A 15,988-nucleotide genomic window follows, 5' to 3' on the forward strand; every position below is an offset into this window, starting at 1 on the left:
GCGTTCTTAACCACTGAGCCATCTCTCAGCTCCTATAACTTCATTCTAATGAACTGTCCCTGACTACAAAACAAATAATGCCAGAAGTAAAAACATCTTTTCACACGATGACGTGAGTTAATTTCACACGGCATACAACTGACACGCTGAAAGGCTCAGGGAGGTTCCTCGTTTTTAGAACATGAACCAACATCAGAGCAGTGACCGATGGCCCAAATATGTAGACACCCTGGTCATTTTAACGTTAAGATCACTTAAAACGACTCTTCCTAATTTTAAGGTTTATTTCAAGCACTCACTCACCCTTTGGGGTCCAGGAGGTCCCGGACCTTCTCATTATAAATCTCCATATACGATACTTCGACTTTAAATGTTTGTGACTCGTTTTGCTCCAGGGAGATCCTTTGAAACAGAGCACAGCAGAGCCTTGGGATCAGGCCTAGCTGTTCGGCATGGCCCATCATGGAAAAGGATTTTCCAGAGCCTGGAAAAGAACAAGCGAGGTGTTTGAGCTCAGAGGTGAGGAGGCAAGCGGGAAGCTTCAGCAACACAGGATGCTCCTGCTTGACGGCCAAGGACACACGGGAGAAGTGGGGTACATCTGAACCTCAGACCCAGACCCCTGAACAACACAGCTTCTCTCCACACTAGAACACCTCCCTGGTCTATCTCTGTAAGGTTGGGACGGTCCATGAAGATCCAAGGGGCGTCTAGAGACGCAATCACTAAAACTGCACCCCAGGAAAGCAAGCCAGGAAATATCCCATGTGGACTGTTGTCTATGTGCAGGGAGGGCAGGCGTGAGATAAGGCAAGGCCTGTGATTGGGCAGTGAAAAAGTAAGGTGGGCGCAGAGTTTTGAAGAGAGGAGAAAGAAGAAGCAGAACCAAGATGGAGGAGGAGAAGGACCACCCAGATCTGTGTGGCCTTCAATGGCCACAGGTAGTTATGAATATTTCATAAGGGATGGATTTTTACAGGACAATTTGTCTTATCTAGGTGGGCAGTTTATATTAACTGGTTTAGAGTTTATTGTGTGGATGTTTTGTGGGGTGAGGATTTACTGACATAAATCTGACCGATAAATTACAAGCTTATTGAGTTTTGATTTTTAACGGGTTACTGGGAGTTGGGACTATATAACCACAGGGGGCTGATGCTGGGGCTGTGAACAGCCCAGAGTCACAAGAGGGCGGCTGCTGCTGGGGCTGGAGAGTAGCTGGTGACAGTGTGGGGCTAGCCATGGCAGGGTCCAGAGAGTAGCCAGCATCAGCATGGGATGGAAATTAGAAACTTATGGGGTCAGTTGAGATGCTTTGCTGATTAAGATGAAAATACCCTGCAGATGTCATGTGACCCGCCGGAGCCGGCATTAGCGTGGAATGGTGCGTTTTTGGTTTTATTATTTACAACAATCCCACTCATTCACTGTTTAGTTCAGGAAGAGCCGTGTACGTATGAATTCGTGCACGCGTGCCTGTGCGTGCCTGTGTGTGTGGCGAGCAGAGGCCAGCTTCGGTTGTCACTCCTTTTCTACCACCCTTATTATCTGAGGTAGGGTCTCTCTGGCCCTGGGGCTTGCCAGGTACCTGAGAGTGGCTGGCCAGTGAACCCCAGGGATCTGCCTGACTCTGCCCCGGAAGCACAGGACTACAAGTGCACGTCACCATGCCAGCGTCTCTATACAGGTTCTGGTGGTCAAAGAAGTGAAGTCTACATGCCTACGTGGCGAGCTTTTTACACGATAAGCAATTTCCTCAGTTCTTGAAAGAGTTTTACTGGGTGCGGTGGTTTGAACAGGGAGTGGCGATATTGGAAGGTGTGGCCTTGTTAGAGTAGGTGTGGCCCAGGAGGAAGTGTGTCACTGTGGGGGGTAGGCTCTCAGCCCTTTCTCCTAACCAGGTGGGAGCCAGCTTTCTCCTGTTTGCCCTGGACACCACCATCCTTCAGCTATGACAATAATGGACGGAACCTCTTGAAACCTGTAAGCCAGTCCCCAACTAAATGTTGTCCATTATAAGAGTTGCTCTGGGGTCATAGTGTCCCTTCACAGCAATGAAACCCTAACACTGGGACACACGTGGCGTTCACAGTAAAGTCCCAGCGTCACTAAGACAAGCAGCCTGTCATAGCTGGACACACCGCATGCCATGTTACCTGTACTCCCTTCCTCGGTTCTTATAGCCATGAGACGCAGTAGGAGACAGCATTATTGGGAGTCCCTATTTACCTCTCCTCCGAAAGAGCGACAGCTCAGAGCGGCAGTAGCTGGGCCCCAACCGCATTTTGGATTTGCCTGTTTTACTCTACCTGCCTTGCTTTAGACTCTCTCATCATTTTGGAACCCAAACGGTGGTGGGTGACTCTAAAAATACTGTATTGATTCTGCCAAAACATTTATCCTGTGAAACCGATGATTGCTTTTCCAGTTCAAACACAGGTTGAAGCTATAATTTAGGAAAACGATGTTTAACAGTGCAGAACCAGCTTGCGCTCATTAACACCGAGATTAGGCAATTACCGGAACTGATGCATTTTCAAAAAGAGGGATCGTTTCTGATTACTTAAGTCAGTCCAGCCCAAGATGCCGGGAGAATGCTTCCGCATTTCTCAAACTCCCCCAAGCCTTTTAAATGTTATGGAATTATATATGTTTAAGATGTGGATATAGCTCGGTGGTACCCAATTCATGCGTGGCACACAGGAGGTCCCAGGTTCAATCCTCAGCACCGCAAACAAGCAAAACAAAGAGAAGGAACAATTATTTATTTAGTCCTTTCATTTAAGCCATAGGGGTTAAGTCCAGGATTTTGCACATGTTAGGCAAGCACCTGTCCAATGACCTTTATCCGTTCAAACGCTTGTTTCATATCAGCTTTGATAAAAGCAACATCTCACCTGTCTGGCCATATGCAAAAATACAGGCATTGTATCCCTGAAAGGCTTTCTCAAGAATCCCTTCCCCGAGGCACTTGAAAACGACTTCTTGACCTAGAAAACAAGACAAACATTTCGGACTTAATTGGTTTCATGTGCACGTGTGGGTGCCCACAGAAGCCAGAAGAGGCTGTCAGATCCCTGGAGCTGAAGTTACACGCAGTTGTGAGCCAGCCACCTGATGTGGGTATGGTCCTCAGAGCAGAGCGCACCTCAACTGCTGAGTCATCAATTTAGAGCCCAAACAGCTATCTAAAAGTAAAATAAAAAAGAGGGTTTGTGTGTTGAAATGTGTGTGTTTTTTATTTTAAAAAAATTTGCGGTTTTATTGTACGTGTATCAGTATTCAGCGTGCATGTATGCATGTTTGTATACAACATGCGCAGTTCCCTCAGAGGACAGAAGAGGGCACTGTATCCTCCCCCTGGAACTTAAGTCACAGATGGTTGTGAGCCGCTGTGTGGGTTCTGAGAACTGAGCCTGGGTCCTCAGCAGTAAGTGGTCTTCACAATTGAGATATTGGGAAGCCCTCTACTGATGTATTAGTAATAACCTCTTAGTCCCCTCCTCTCAAAATTAACAAGAGCTTAACAAATGTAGTTTCTGTGGACGGGGCTTGCTTTGTTGCCCATGTTGATCTCAACCTCACAAGTCCCAGTGGCCGTCCTATCCCAGCCCCCTCGGTAGCTCAGACTATAGGCATGAATAACCAGGCTGGCTTGCAATTTCAGTTTTCTTCCTAAACTACTCCTGAATATTAAATTCACGATTCAATACTGCCGCTTCTTTGACATTTCTCCAGAGATTAAAGTTTCTTCTCCATTGTTAGAGCGTTGAACAAAAGCATTGTCAAAGTTGGTTTCCTTTTCTTCTTTAGAAATTGTATCTAAATGTTATTAAATAGAACTGTCTCGGCTCCCCATCTGGGTTCAGCTTCCAAGTAGCGAGAATCCCGTATGTTTCCTTACGTCTGCTTCCTCCCCGTGCAAGGTGGTTTGCACAGTCAACTGCTGGGAAACTGCTCACTGGTGGTGGTGACAATGGCTAATACTGACTGTCAGTCAGTATGACAGGCTCTAGAATCCCCTAGACAGCAAGCATCTGGGCATGCCTTTGAGGGATTTTCTGGGTTAGGTTATCTATGAGGAAGACCTTGAATGTGGGCAGGAACGTTCAGTGGGCTGGCATCCATCCTGGACCGAATCAAAAAGAGAAAAAGAGCTAAGCAGAACCACTCATTGCTCTCTCCTTCCTGACAGCCAGCACAGTGTGGTCAGGGGCCTCCTGCTCCTGCTGCCACTCCTCCCCGCCCCGCCCTGACGGAGCTCCTCTGGAATTCTGAGCCAAAAGGACCCCTTCCTTCCTCAACCTGCTTTGGCCGGGTATTTGATCACGACAATAGGAAAAGTAACCAAGATGTTGCCATTCACCAATTCACAGGTCCACCTCATTGGTGTTCACACTCCAGGACAAAGGCAAGTTCTCATTCACTAACCCTTGCTGGATCTCAGCTCCCGGGGCTCTGACGTGAACTATACTCTCACGGAGTGGGACATATGCAGTCATGACACACGTAGAAAACATTCAAGGTAGCACGTGCTTTCCTCATATTATCAGACAATGAAGAGAATTACATTGTACTTCCTGCCCCCGTGTTCCCGTGGCTACTAGAACATTCGCTCTCCCAGCATCTGCAGGCACTACTGGTTTATGTTCTATTTCCAGCCCTGGGATGAGAGAGTGCACCCTGATGTCATTATTTTTGTAATCCTAATGCCTAGTATAAAATACTTAATAAATATCCTGTTGAAAGATTGACTCGGTTTAATCGCTTTGTCCTCCGTACATTTGAAAATCTCTTCATATCCAAATATAAGGAGCTGCAAGCTATCGGGGGCAAGTTTCTCTTTGAAGGGAAGTCGCATAGGATTCTGGGCCTGCCTTGCGGTGCATCAAGACTTCAGGGTAAGACTCTTCGAAACCTGTCAACAAGGGACAAGAACTGGCACTTCGGCCATGAGGCTGACAAAAAGTGACATTCTGGCAGCATCAAATACTGCTGGGCTGTAGAGGCCGGCATCACTTATAAACCTCTGCTGAGAGAATAGCTGCGAGAGACCATTGGAGAAAGAAACCCGACAGCATCCACTCTAACCCACCCTGTGTGCACATCTGAGAGAGACTCTCCCCCACATGACCCTCGTCAAAGATGTCCTGGCAGCCCTGTTTAGCACGCTGGAAACCGTAGTCAAGTTAAGTGCCCAGCATTAGTATGGGACTGCATACCTTAAATGTAAGCATTCGGAAGGAAGCAGCATATACTTAAAAAATAAAAATTAAAGCGCTTAACGTGTGTCGACAATTGTAATAAGAAACATTATTAAAGAGGAAAAAGCAATGTTATAGTAACTCTATATAATGTAAAAACTTAAGACATCATAATGCAGGAGACACCCAACCCCAGAGAGAAAAGGGGAAGTGTTAAAGTTGGCAAAACAAATCAGAAAAAATATTCCAAACTTACATCCGTCTTTCCTCTCCATTCCTAACGCCTACTCTCTAGTACGCAGCTTACTCCAAACAGGTTGGTAGAGCACCCAGATTTTTTTTTTTCTTTTCTTTTTTTTTCGGAGCTGGGGACCAAACCCTGGGCCTTGTGCTTGCTAGGCAAGCGCTCTACCACTGAGCTAAATCCCCAACCCTGAACACCCAGATTTTAAAAGCAAGCAGAACAGCCTTTTCTAAACACATGGTGTGTCGTGAAGTACGCATGCGCATGCCCTCCAACAGCATGGCTCTGTCAGCGTCACTGTCTCTGACATAGATACTTGAAATACTAAGCCATAGTCTGCTACAAGGCCCTCGGGTTCCCTCTACAAACACTGGTGTCTTCTCCTGTTCTGAAGGGGCCTTCCTTATTCTATACACACTCTGGGCTCCAGATCAAAAGACAGGCTCTAAGTCTTGAGTTGAGCCTGGCCGAGGGAGGATGCAGAGTGAGCTCGGCTGTGCTCAGACTTGGTAGAACAGCCTGTGGTCCAGATTCAAGCGCACTCCAACAATGTAACAGCCCAAGCAGAGGACTGCAGCAATCCCGTCTGCTCTTCCGCAATGGTCAAGCCCTCCCTAGGAAGGAGCGGGAGACAGGTGGGACAGGACATTAGCTACCTAACCGTAATTTACAACTTCAATCCTGACTTGGAGAACAAAACCAAGAATACTGTGTTGGTTCATAGTCATCATCAACTTGATTGGCTTTAGACTCACCATGGAAACAAACCTCTGGGCATGTCCATGAGGGTATTTCCAGAAAAATGTAACCCACCTCGAGTGTACCAGGTGGCACCATCGCCTGGGCTGAGTAAAAAGAAGCAAGCAGGCCACACATAGCACGCACCTCTATCTGCTCCCTGACCTCTGACATGATGTGACCACTGTCCCATGCCTTCCCCACCATGATGGATGTAGTCCCTCAAACAAACCAAATACACACCTCTCCCCTCCAGTGGCTTTCTGTCAGGTATTTGGTCATACAACAAGCAAAGTAGCAAAGTAAGTGTGAGTGAGGGCTTGAACATGTCTTCCAGCGTTCACTGGGTGGAAAATGGACCCCCAAAGCAGGAGAGTCAAGAGGTGGTAGGGCCACTGATTGGTTTACCAGTGTCTACAGCATGAGTTAAAAAAATACTATGTAGGCCACAAGGGCTCCATCTTCATGAATGGGGAAATAGGTCACAAGGGTGCTGTCTTCATGAATGGGGAAACAGGTCACAGGGGCTCTAACTTCATGAATGGGGAAATGATGTGATCACAGGAGTGAGTTTGTATCACAGGAGTGAGCTTGGGCTGAAGCCCAGAATGGCCCTTGTCACTCTCTTAAGATAGGAACTATCTGCCAGTATTTATACTCCAATGAAGGAAGAGATGGACTCCTGATCCAGTCAGTGTCTTATCTGTAGTCACACTTTATAGATTTCTACCTTTGGACCCTCAGCGTACACAGATGTGGCAGGTGACCCACACATATGACGACAGGTGACTGGGGTCTGGAAGCCCGTTATCCGACAAGACTTTGTTGCTGGTGAGTATAGTGGGATGTTGGCCCAGTCGGGAACTCATTGGTAAACCAATCAGTGCTCTCGCCCCTGGTCTCCACAGCGCGCTGTAAACTCTCAGAGCTTTGTCTGTTTGGTTCCTTGTTTGTTTCTCATTCTGGCTTCAGCTATTGGACTACGACATCAGGGCCCATTGCAACTCCACAGAGCATAAGGCACATGTCACGTGTCCGTGTTTGATAACAGAATATAACCCGAGCTTGTCATATTTACATTTACTTACTGTGTGGCTGTGCAGGTGCATGTGTGGGAAGTCAGAGGAGGAGACAATTCTCTCCCCTTCTTATTATGTGAGGTCTGGGACCTGAACTCAAGTCATCAGACTTGGCAGCAATCACCTTTATCTGCTGAGTCATGCCATCAGCCCCTGGGTTTTCATATTTAATAAAATTTCATTCATAACTGGGATATGAGGAAAATTTGAAAAGCAAAGGAATTTGTGCTTGTGTGTGTACATACGCACATAAATGCATAACGCAAATGTTTTCTTGTATTAATGGAAAGAAATGTTTTTCCTCCTTTCTATCCTAAGTTACAATTCTAAGATGTGGCTAGGAAAAGAATAAAACAGAAAGAACCACTGTGAGGTTTATGTGTTTTCAGAAATTTACAGCTAGGTTCCTTGAGAGACTGGAACGCATTTTATTATAACTTCACATCCCAAAGGAAACAATCTTTTAAAGACAAAAATCATGAATATTTCCTTCGTCTATGTGAACACATTTTTTAAAAAAACCTTTTATTTAATATATATTTTCAACAATTGTGTATGTGTGTGTGTGTGCATGCAGGGAGAAGTCAGTCCTTTACCCTGGGGCTGGTGATCAGACTCAGTTTTCCAGACTTGGCAGCAAGCACCTTTCCTCACTGAGCCATCTCACTGGCCCCTGTGTGCACTGAGCTATCTATTACGGACACTGATGTAGGCATCCCATCCCACCCCTGCAGACCTCCCCATTCCCTTTCCTTTCCCTGAAGGATTTACCCTGACATCTGTAGCTCCCTGCACTTTCCTACTGACAGACATTGCAGGGATCCCCCAAATTAAATGGCTGGTTTTTCGGAGCCACTCGTGAGGGCTTCTCTGACACCAGCCATTGCTGCCCATCATTCTTCTGTGCCCTGACTAGGTCAAGAGGGAAGGTCAACCCCTTTCTTTCTGTTCACTTAAAGAAAAAAAAAAGATTTATTTATTTAATATGAGTACACTGTAGCTGTTTTCAGACACACCAGAAGAGGGCACCAGATCTCATTCCAGATGGTTGTGAGCCACCATGTAGTTGCTTGGAATTGAACTCAGGACCTCTGGAAGAGCAGTCAGTGCTCTTAACCACTGAGCCATCTCTCCAGTCCCAGCTCACTTACTTTTAACATCCAGTAAGTAGGCTGTCTGAGTCCCATGTCACTCTATAAGCTTCCTTCTTTCCTGAATGCATGTTAATGACATCAACTGTTGGTCTCGCATACATGCTCCAAGCATCATTCCCAACTCTGCATGATGATAGTTTTGATATTTCATATTCAAATATTAAAAAGCGCAGCTAGATGGCAGCAGTGAGAGAGCTCATAGCCCAGCAGGTAACAGAGTGCTTCACCACCTGATGACTCCTCCTTGTCCCCTGCAACCTACAGGGTGGGAAGGAGGAATCGATGCCCTTACGGGCTGCCCTCTGACCTCCACCTGCAATATAATATAATGCAATATAAAAGTTTTTAAAAATAAAAACTTTTTTTTGAGCCAGATAACCTTGGCTGTCACAGAACTCACTCTGTAGACCAGGCTGGCCTTGAACTCAAGAGATCTGCCTGCCTCTGCCTCCCGAGTGCCAGAATTAAAGGCATGGGCCACCACTGCCCAGCCTTAAAAGCAAAATTTGTAATACCCAAATCCTTTCTCTTTCCTTTACAGTTTTTTGTTTACAGTTTTCATACCTGGATCTCAGAGGAGTTTGCACACATTTTTCTTTTTTTTTTTTTTTTAAAGATTTATTTATTTGTTTTATGTACAGCATTCTGCCTGCATATGTGACTGCAGGCCAGAAGAGGGCACCAGATCTCATTACAGATGGTTGTGAGCCACCATGTGGTTGCTGGGAATTGAACTCATGACCTCTGGAAGAGCAGTCAGTGCTCTTAACCACTGAGCCATCTCTCCAGCCCCCTGCACACATTTTCTTTGAGTCATGTGTGCTGCCTCTCACCGGCTGTGCGGCTCTGGGAAGACCCCATGGATGTCAGGACGGTCACAGAGGCACCAGCCACGGTGCCTCACGAGCACAAAGCCTGGGATGATCTTTTAGTCATTATCTACAGTGAGCATCATCTTGTCATTAGTTTGGTGCAAAGAGAAGGAAGCTAATCAGTCACCATTCATTCCTCCTGTCTTTGTGAGAGCTCTGGGCAGCTTCCTAGTTTTAAGAACGAGAGTGAAAAGGATAAAACAGTGGACAGCACTCCTGAGAAAGGAGTCATCTGTTACCAGGTTTTTTCCTAGTTCTCTTGGTGGTGCCCAGGGAAGCGTGGAGAGAGAGAGAGAGAGAGAGAGAGAGAGAGAGAGAGAGAGAGAGAGAGAGAGAGAGAGAGAGAGAGGGGCACAGCGTGCTAAGGCATAGAACCCAGAACAGGCAAACTAGTTCCCACTCCTTTGCAACATTAGGATAGAATGTTTCAGAGGGAAAGAACACACTACAAAGAACAGCGTCAATAAAATGGCAAACCGGACCAATTCTATGGGCTTCTCACTATTTTCCCACCTCGAGGCTCTGTGAACACATGAGCCCCGGGCTGCAGTTGCGCTGAACCAATTCTTTTGTTCAGTCAACATCAGGGAACCGCCATTACAGGAAGAATAGCTGTGAACGTAGCCAAGATCCAAACGGTTAACCAAATCTTCAAAGTGCACCGTGGATCCGTGCTGTGGGCCCTGCCCCCATCAACAGCAGCGTACCCTACAGGCAGAGCAGGGATGGCTTCACTTCTTCACTCTGCCTTAGAACCCTGGACATCCCGAAGACCCACATGAAGACCCATGGTTGGCCCAGACAATGAAGGCCGTTCTTTTCCCTCTGTGGTACTGGGGACTTACGTGCTAGGTCAGTGCTCAACCACTGAGCTCCATCCCCAGATGCGAGGCCTTTTCATTTTTAAGAAAACGTTCTGCGTTGTTCACTTCCATGTTTTTTAAAACCTAACAGCCTTTCCCAGCATAGGAAAGAATGACTTATCCACTGCTTTTGAACCTTGGCTCATTAAAAAAAAAAAAAAACCCCAAAAAAAAAAAAAAACCCCCAAAACCAGCAGCTGTTTAAGCTGCCTGATGGGAACTGGGGAATTCAGATCCCATAAAACATGCAATGTCTCCACCCTGACCGCTTCCCAATTACCATACAGTTTACACTCAAGCAGAAGGAAGTGCTGTTTGCCTAGGCAAAAGCCTACAGGGAAGTTCAGAAGTCCTGTGGGAAACAGGAGGACCTCTGGGTATTTGTCCCCAACCCAGATAAACCGAGCAAAGCCAGGACACTGCCAAACCCAAGAGACTTGTGGCTCCTTAACAGAACCAGTGTCAGGGGGGCATCTGTGGAGACGTCAGCTGCACACGCCCGCTGTGGTGAGTCCACGGGGCACGCCGCATCTGACCTCACTGTTAATAAGCGTGGCCGAGATGCCAATTTCCTTCAGGGTTTCTAATGGCATCTCCTATGACCATGTAGACAAGTCGTAAAACATGGGCATGTCCAGTGAGACCTGTAACACGATGTCAGAGCAGTAACAGGAGCTCCTGCGTGGGCTTTCTGCAAGCTGAGTCACGGTCTGAGTCACCCAACACTGAGTCACGTACGATACAGATCTTTGAGAAACCAACACCGCCGGGTCTCCCTGTGTGGGCATCGCCTGACCCCTTGGGAGCAGCAGTAATGGCTTCCCAGTCACCATGCCAGGTCTTTACAATTCAGGGTCCTGAGAGCAAAGCACTTAAGGAAGACAGCCTGGGACAAGGGAAAAGACAATGGTACTAGTCCCGTGGCCAACATCCACCTACTGAACAGGCATGACGGGCTGGGGCCTAGAAGGCAAGAGAACAAAGAGAGAGAGAGGATATGGTCTGTGTTGTTCATAATCCACATTTAAAAAAGCATCACGGCTGACACATCAGAGTGGATAAAACTCTTAAGCAGGGTGCAGCCCAGTACAGACCTACACTGAATAGTCTTCTACATGGGAGAGTATAGTACCTAAGCTTGGGAACCCAGGGCCTTGCACTTGCTAGGTAAGCGCTCTACCACTGAGCTAAATCCCTAACCCCAGGAAGAGGATTTGGAACCCCAGTTTCTCCCTCTTTACTTCTTGGCCTTGAGGTTAAAGGTTTTATTCTGCCTTACAGGCCAATCATTATATGTGGTCTTTTTTTTCTCTCAATACCAAAGCAACGGGGCCAATCAGCCATGAATTGGGGTCTCCAAAGGTTTTCTGTGTAAGTTTTGATCTCAGATTCCCTATAGCTGTGGAAGCTGACCATAAAAACACAACCCAAGGTCGAATTGATCTCTTAAGCCCCTTCCTTTTCTTCCTCTCTTTTTCCTCTGGAGTTGGGGTGGCAGGAGCAGGGCTGTGTGTGTGTGTGTGTGTGTGTGTGTGTGTGTGAGAGCTGCACTTCCTGGGCCTGGTTCTTTATGAAGGTGCCTTCTCCTCTACACAGGGCTGACAGCCACAGTGATTTTGATGACTCTGGACTTGGCCCAGCTCCAAATCAGAGCACCTGGAGAGTACAAGAACGGACAGGTCTTGCTTGCATACCTCGAAGGGAGAAGAAGGCCTTATTTGGATGAGGTTTAAGCAAATTCCTTCCTCAAAGGCCTTTGGTGTGGGGAGTACAGCTCACAAAACTTCTCACATCCAGAGACTCCGGGCCATAGTTAAGTTGAAGGAACCCAAGCTCTAGTTCAGATAAAGGAACAAAGACTTTAAGCCTTGACCCGGAGGTGCGAAATTTAATTTTCAATCAACTTCAGAAGTTTACCATGAAGGGAGCTGGTAAAGAGAACTTGAGAAACTGGGCCAGGAAGTGAAAGTAAACCTCAGGCCATTTTTCCACGGTGGCGTCCAAGTGCTATCAGAATTGCAGTCCAGGGGAGTGCCACTTGTACCATAGCAGGGAGTGACTTACCCAGACAATGTTTCCAGCCTGGGGACTCGGCTAGGGCTGGCAGGAGCTGGCCCTTTTTGTTGTTGTTATGGCTGCATAAAGTGGCTGACTCAGAGGGAAGGGGCAAGGAGAAGAGAAAGCAAGCGTCCCTGGGCTCTGACAGCACTATACAGTGACTCTCTCCAGTGAGGTAGCAGACCCAAGCTTCTGGCCCTTCTAGAACTCCTGGCTATGGTGGTCTTGGGGAAACGTGCAAACAGCTCAACCAAGCACATGGGCTCAGGAGTTCGGACAGCGTCTGTCTAGAGGGAAGAATCGAGCACTAACACTCCCAGCTCAACTCCAGACCAGGGCTTCTAACAGAAACACTCTAGGACTCAGGGAGATGAGACGTGTCCAGGACAGGAGTCGAATCCATACATCATCTATAGAATGTGTCACCATTTTTGTTTCCATTTACATTGGTCGACGCTTTCACCTCTAAAGGGTAACCTCTCTCTCTCTCTATTTTTTTTAAATCTATGAAATGCAGACAATAGTGTTCCTACCTGACTCTGTTCTGGTCATTATAGTTGCCCCCTAGCACCGTGCTGGGAAGGACTGCAGCATACGGACTATAGTTACACCGTGGTTACTGTTATCTGCCCCTCTGAACACAGCTAGGTCAAACTGTGTTTCTGGGTCAGAAAAAGGAAACACGAAAAAGGCAGGGTGGGGTAGGATTTAAAGGGATATCTGGAGGCAGGGCTGTGGTTCAATCAGAGCAGTGTGTGAGCCCTAGGTCCCAGCTCCAGTCAGGGGAACCCTGTCATGGTGGTGTACGGCTTTAATCCAGCGGTTGGGAGGTGGGAGCAGGATGGGTCAAAGTTCAAGGTCATCTCCAGCCCCAAACAGCATGCTTGAAGTCAGCCTGGGATACACGAAACCCTGTCCCAAGTTAAAAAGGGACCTGGGGGGTGGGGTAGACACCGGAGGTAAGAAAAAGACACACGTCTAATAAACATACGCTGTAAGTGTAAACACACAAATACTCTTTATGCTCATTCATATTTTGGGCATCTTTACCAACTACATTTTCCTGAATCGAACTGCTCCCTCCTATCCAGTCTTGAGATTCACAAACATCAATGACCTGAACTGATACAGGTCTGCTGTAGACCAGAGCCCTGATGCTTCTGCTGGCTGAGGAAAGTTTTAAAAGGGTCAGTTGTATTGGGTTCCAAGCTGGTTTATGTCAAACGGATGTCTTTGTGATTATATACTTTAATTAAACAAATGCAAAAAGAGACTTTCTGGACCATCGAGATAGCTCAGCAGACAAGGGCTTGCTGCAAAAGCCCAGCAACCTGAGTCCCACTTAGTGGAAGGGGAGACCTGACTCCAGCAAGCTGTCCTCTGATATACATATCCCCCTCCCTCTTCTCCTCTTTATTTTTAATAAAAAAAATTCTTTAATAAAAAGGATTCCTGATTTCAAGGAGACTTAGGAGGACACTCAGGAACTTGACGAAGTGGAGTCACCAGAACGGTCACGTGTGTGAGACAATTTGTAAAGTACCATAAAGGAAGAGAGAGAGAGAGAGAGAGAGAGAGAGAGAGAGAGAGAGAGAGAGAGAGAGAGAGAGGAGAGAGAGAGATCAATCCTGCACAGAGTTTGTGCTGAGTTTTCCATTTGGTCAGTGGCTCTCAGAACAGCAGGCATCGTGTACGATACAGGCCGACCTTAATGATGTCTGAACAGCCAGCGTCGGTGCTCCTGCTGACTCCATGAAGAACCGTTACAGCTTTACGGAATGTCTAATAACTATCAGCTATTTCCTGGATGCACAGAACTTGCTAAGAGTCTCGATTCATCCTCAGATTCCTGATAATGAAATAATGGTATGATAGCTTACTGATTGAACCCAAGAAACCCAACCCCAAGAGCTCGGGCCTTCTCCAAGTAGCTACTAAGAACACACTTCAACAGCCAAATCCTTACGCCTAAATACATTAAAACCTACTCATATCGCACCATGCTGCCGACAATCCGGTTCTAACTTGGCAGTCGATCATTTTTAGAATGTTAATTTTGGTGCACACAGGCTCCGTCGTCTCGCTTCCCTTAAGCAATGTGAAATTAAACATTTCCACCTCTGGCCACAGAATGCCTCCCCCTCCTCCCAAGATGGGAACAGAATCAAACATGGCCATTCAGCTCTGCCCTGCAGCTCAGCCCTCGCCTGGAGGTGCGTCTGTATCCTCACACCGCGTGAGCCACACGAGAAGATCGGGAGTCAGCAGTAAATCTCTTTTTCCAGATTGTGGGGTACCCACAAATGCCCAAGAACACATGGTTTCAGTAAGTTTGAGCAGAACACCATATGGCAAGAAAGATTACATAATTAATAGGCCAATGTTCAGAATCTCCCAGGTTAAGGAATATTATCCACACTGACCCCCACATATACCACCATCGGAATGCTAGCCTTCCTTTCCTTTAAAAAAAAAAACACTTGTTCTTATTTTTATTTATGTATTATGTGTCTGTGTATCCCATGGGTGTGCTGCTGCTTGAAGAGGCCAGAGGAAAATACCAGATTCCTTGGAGCTGGAGTCACGGGAGATTGTGAGCCGCCCAGAGGGGTGCTGGGAACCAAATGCGGGTCCTCTGGAAGGACAGCTAGTGTTCTTAACCACTGAGCCACCCCTCCAGCCCCCAGACTGCTTTTTCAATCTGCAGTAAGAGTTAAAGGTGAGCAGGCAGGAAACAAATAGCAAAGCTCTTGGAAACCGCGGACCTACTAGCAGGGCTCATTTTGGGAAATGAGATTTTTCCAATCTATTGATTCCCTATCAATTAGCACGATGTAATCATTTACTGAGACGGCTCACTTTGGCGCTATGGACTCTAATTCGGTCACTTTCTAATCTTGTAATGCGATCTACGTGTGGCTCCCTGCTGGGGTTGGGGGAAGAGGTGGGTTTATGCAGAGGGAGCAGGTTTGAGGTTTCTAACTCTGCAGTCTCTTAACCTACCTGCCTCAACACCTCCCCACCACACACACACACACACACTTATTCCTACCACAAAGATTTTTGCTTCTGACTCAACACTATGATACAAACATACCAAGAGTGTAAAAAAGGAGGGAGAGACCCTTCAAGTGCCCGGTGCTCCAAGACGTGCTTCGCTTCCACGCGATGCAAATGGGCGAACAAGCCAGCCTTTGATTCGCCAAAGAAGCCACTACAGCTGGGCTGCCCCGCACAAAACGGACGATTCAGCTTCATGGGAGACATGGCTGGGGTTCCGCCTTTACCTCATCCCGTCCACAGATGAGGAAAAAGGGTTCTCTTTATCTCACCAAAGCCTGGCAGCTTGTGGCAAAACCAGGTGCCATAAATCCAGCTTGGTGGGTTTTTTTTTTAATTTTTGCCCAGGGACTGATGTCACCCATAGTCCCGACACAGTGAGACATTTGAAGATGCGTTTTATGGGACCAATACTAGGTGAAAGGATTCAGTAAAACACACACACACCCATGCACGCACCAACAGTGCAAAGGTGGGGGGGGGCAAGAATTAGAACCCCATTGTCTGACGTAAGCGCTCACATACTTGAAGTGCTCTGCCCAAGCCCTGAGGTGCCCTGCTTGATTCCAGAGAACCCAGGAGCTTCAGGTTACAAAGCCAGAGAGGGTAAAGCATCTTGCGATAGCTTCTAATAAACAGCAAAACTTCATTGAGGATTTAATGTTCAGACCCCGCACACGAGGGCTCTGGCACCCTTGGTTCACTCAGCCCATGCA

The 15,988-nt window shown here is 47.1% G+C and overlaps 1 protein-coding gene across 1 annotated transcript in view; it reads right to left on the minus strand.

The window, feature by feature from the left end:
* The window catches only part of Kif13a (kinesin family member 13A), a 184,538-nt gene that overhangs the window by 81,276 nt on the left and 87,274 nt on the right, over positions 1-15,988 (minus strand). The window contains exons 5-6 of the mRNA XM_032885303.1: positions 2,898-2,990; positions 304-484 (exon numbers count right to left, since the gene is read on the minus strand). Of these exons, the coding sequence (XP_032741194.1) occupies positions 304-484; positions 2,898-2,990 (274 nt within the window). The remainder of the gene's footprint in view (positions 1-303; positions 485-2,897; positions 2,991-15,988) is intronic.

Source organism: Rattus rattus, chromosome 14 (genome assembly GCF_011064425.1).
Source record: "Rattus rattus isolate New Zealand chromosome 14, Rrattus_CSIRO_v1, whole genome shotgun sequence".
NCBI lineage: Eukaryota > Metazoa > Chordata > Mammalia > Rodentia > Muridae > Rattus > Rattus rattus.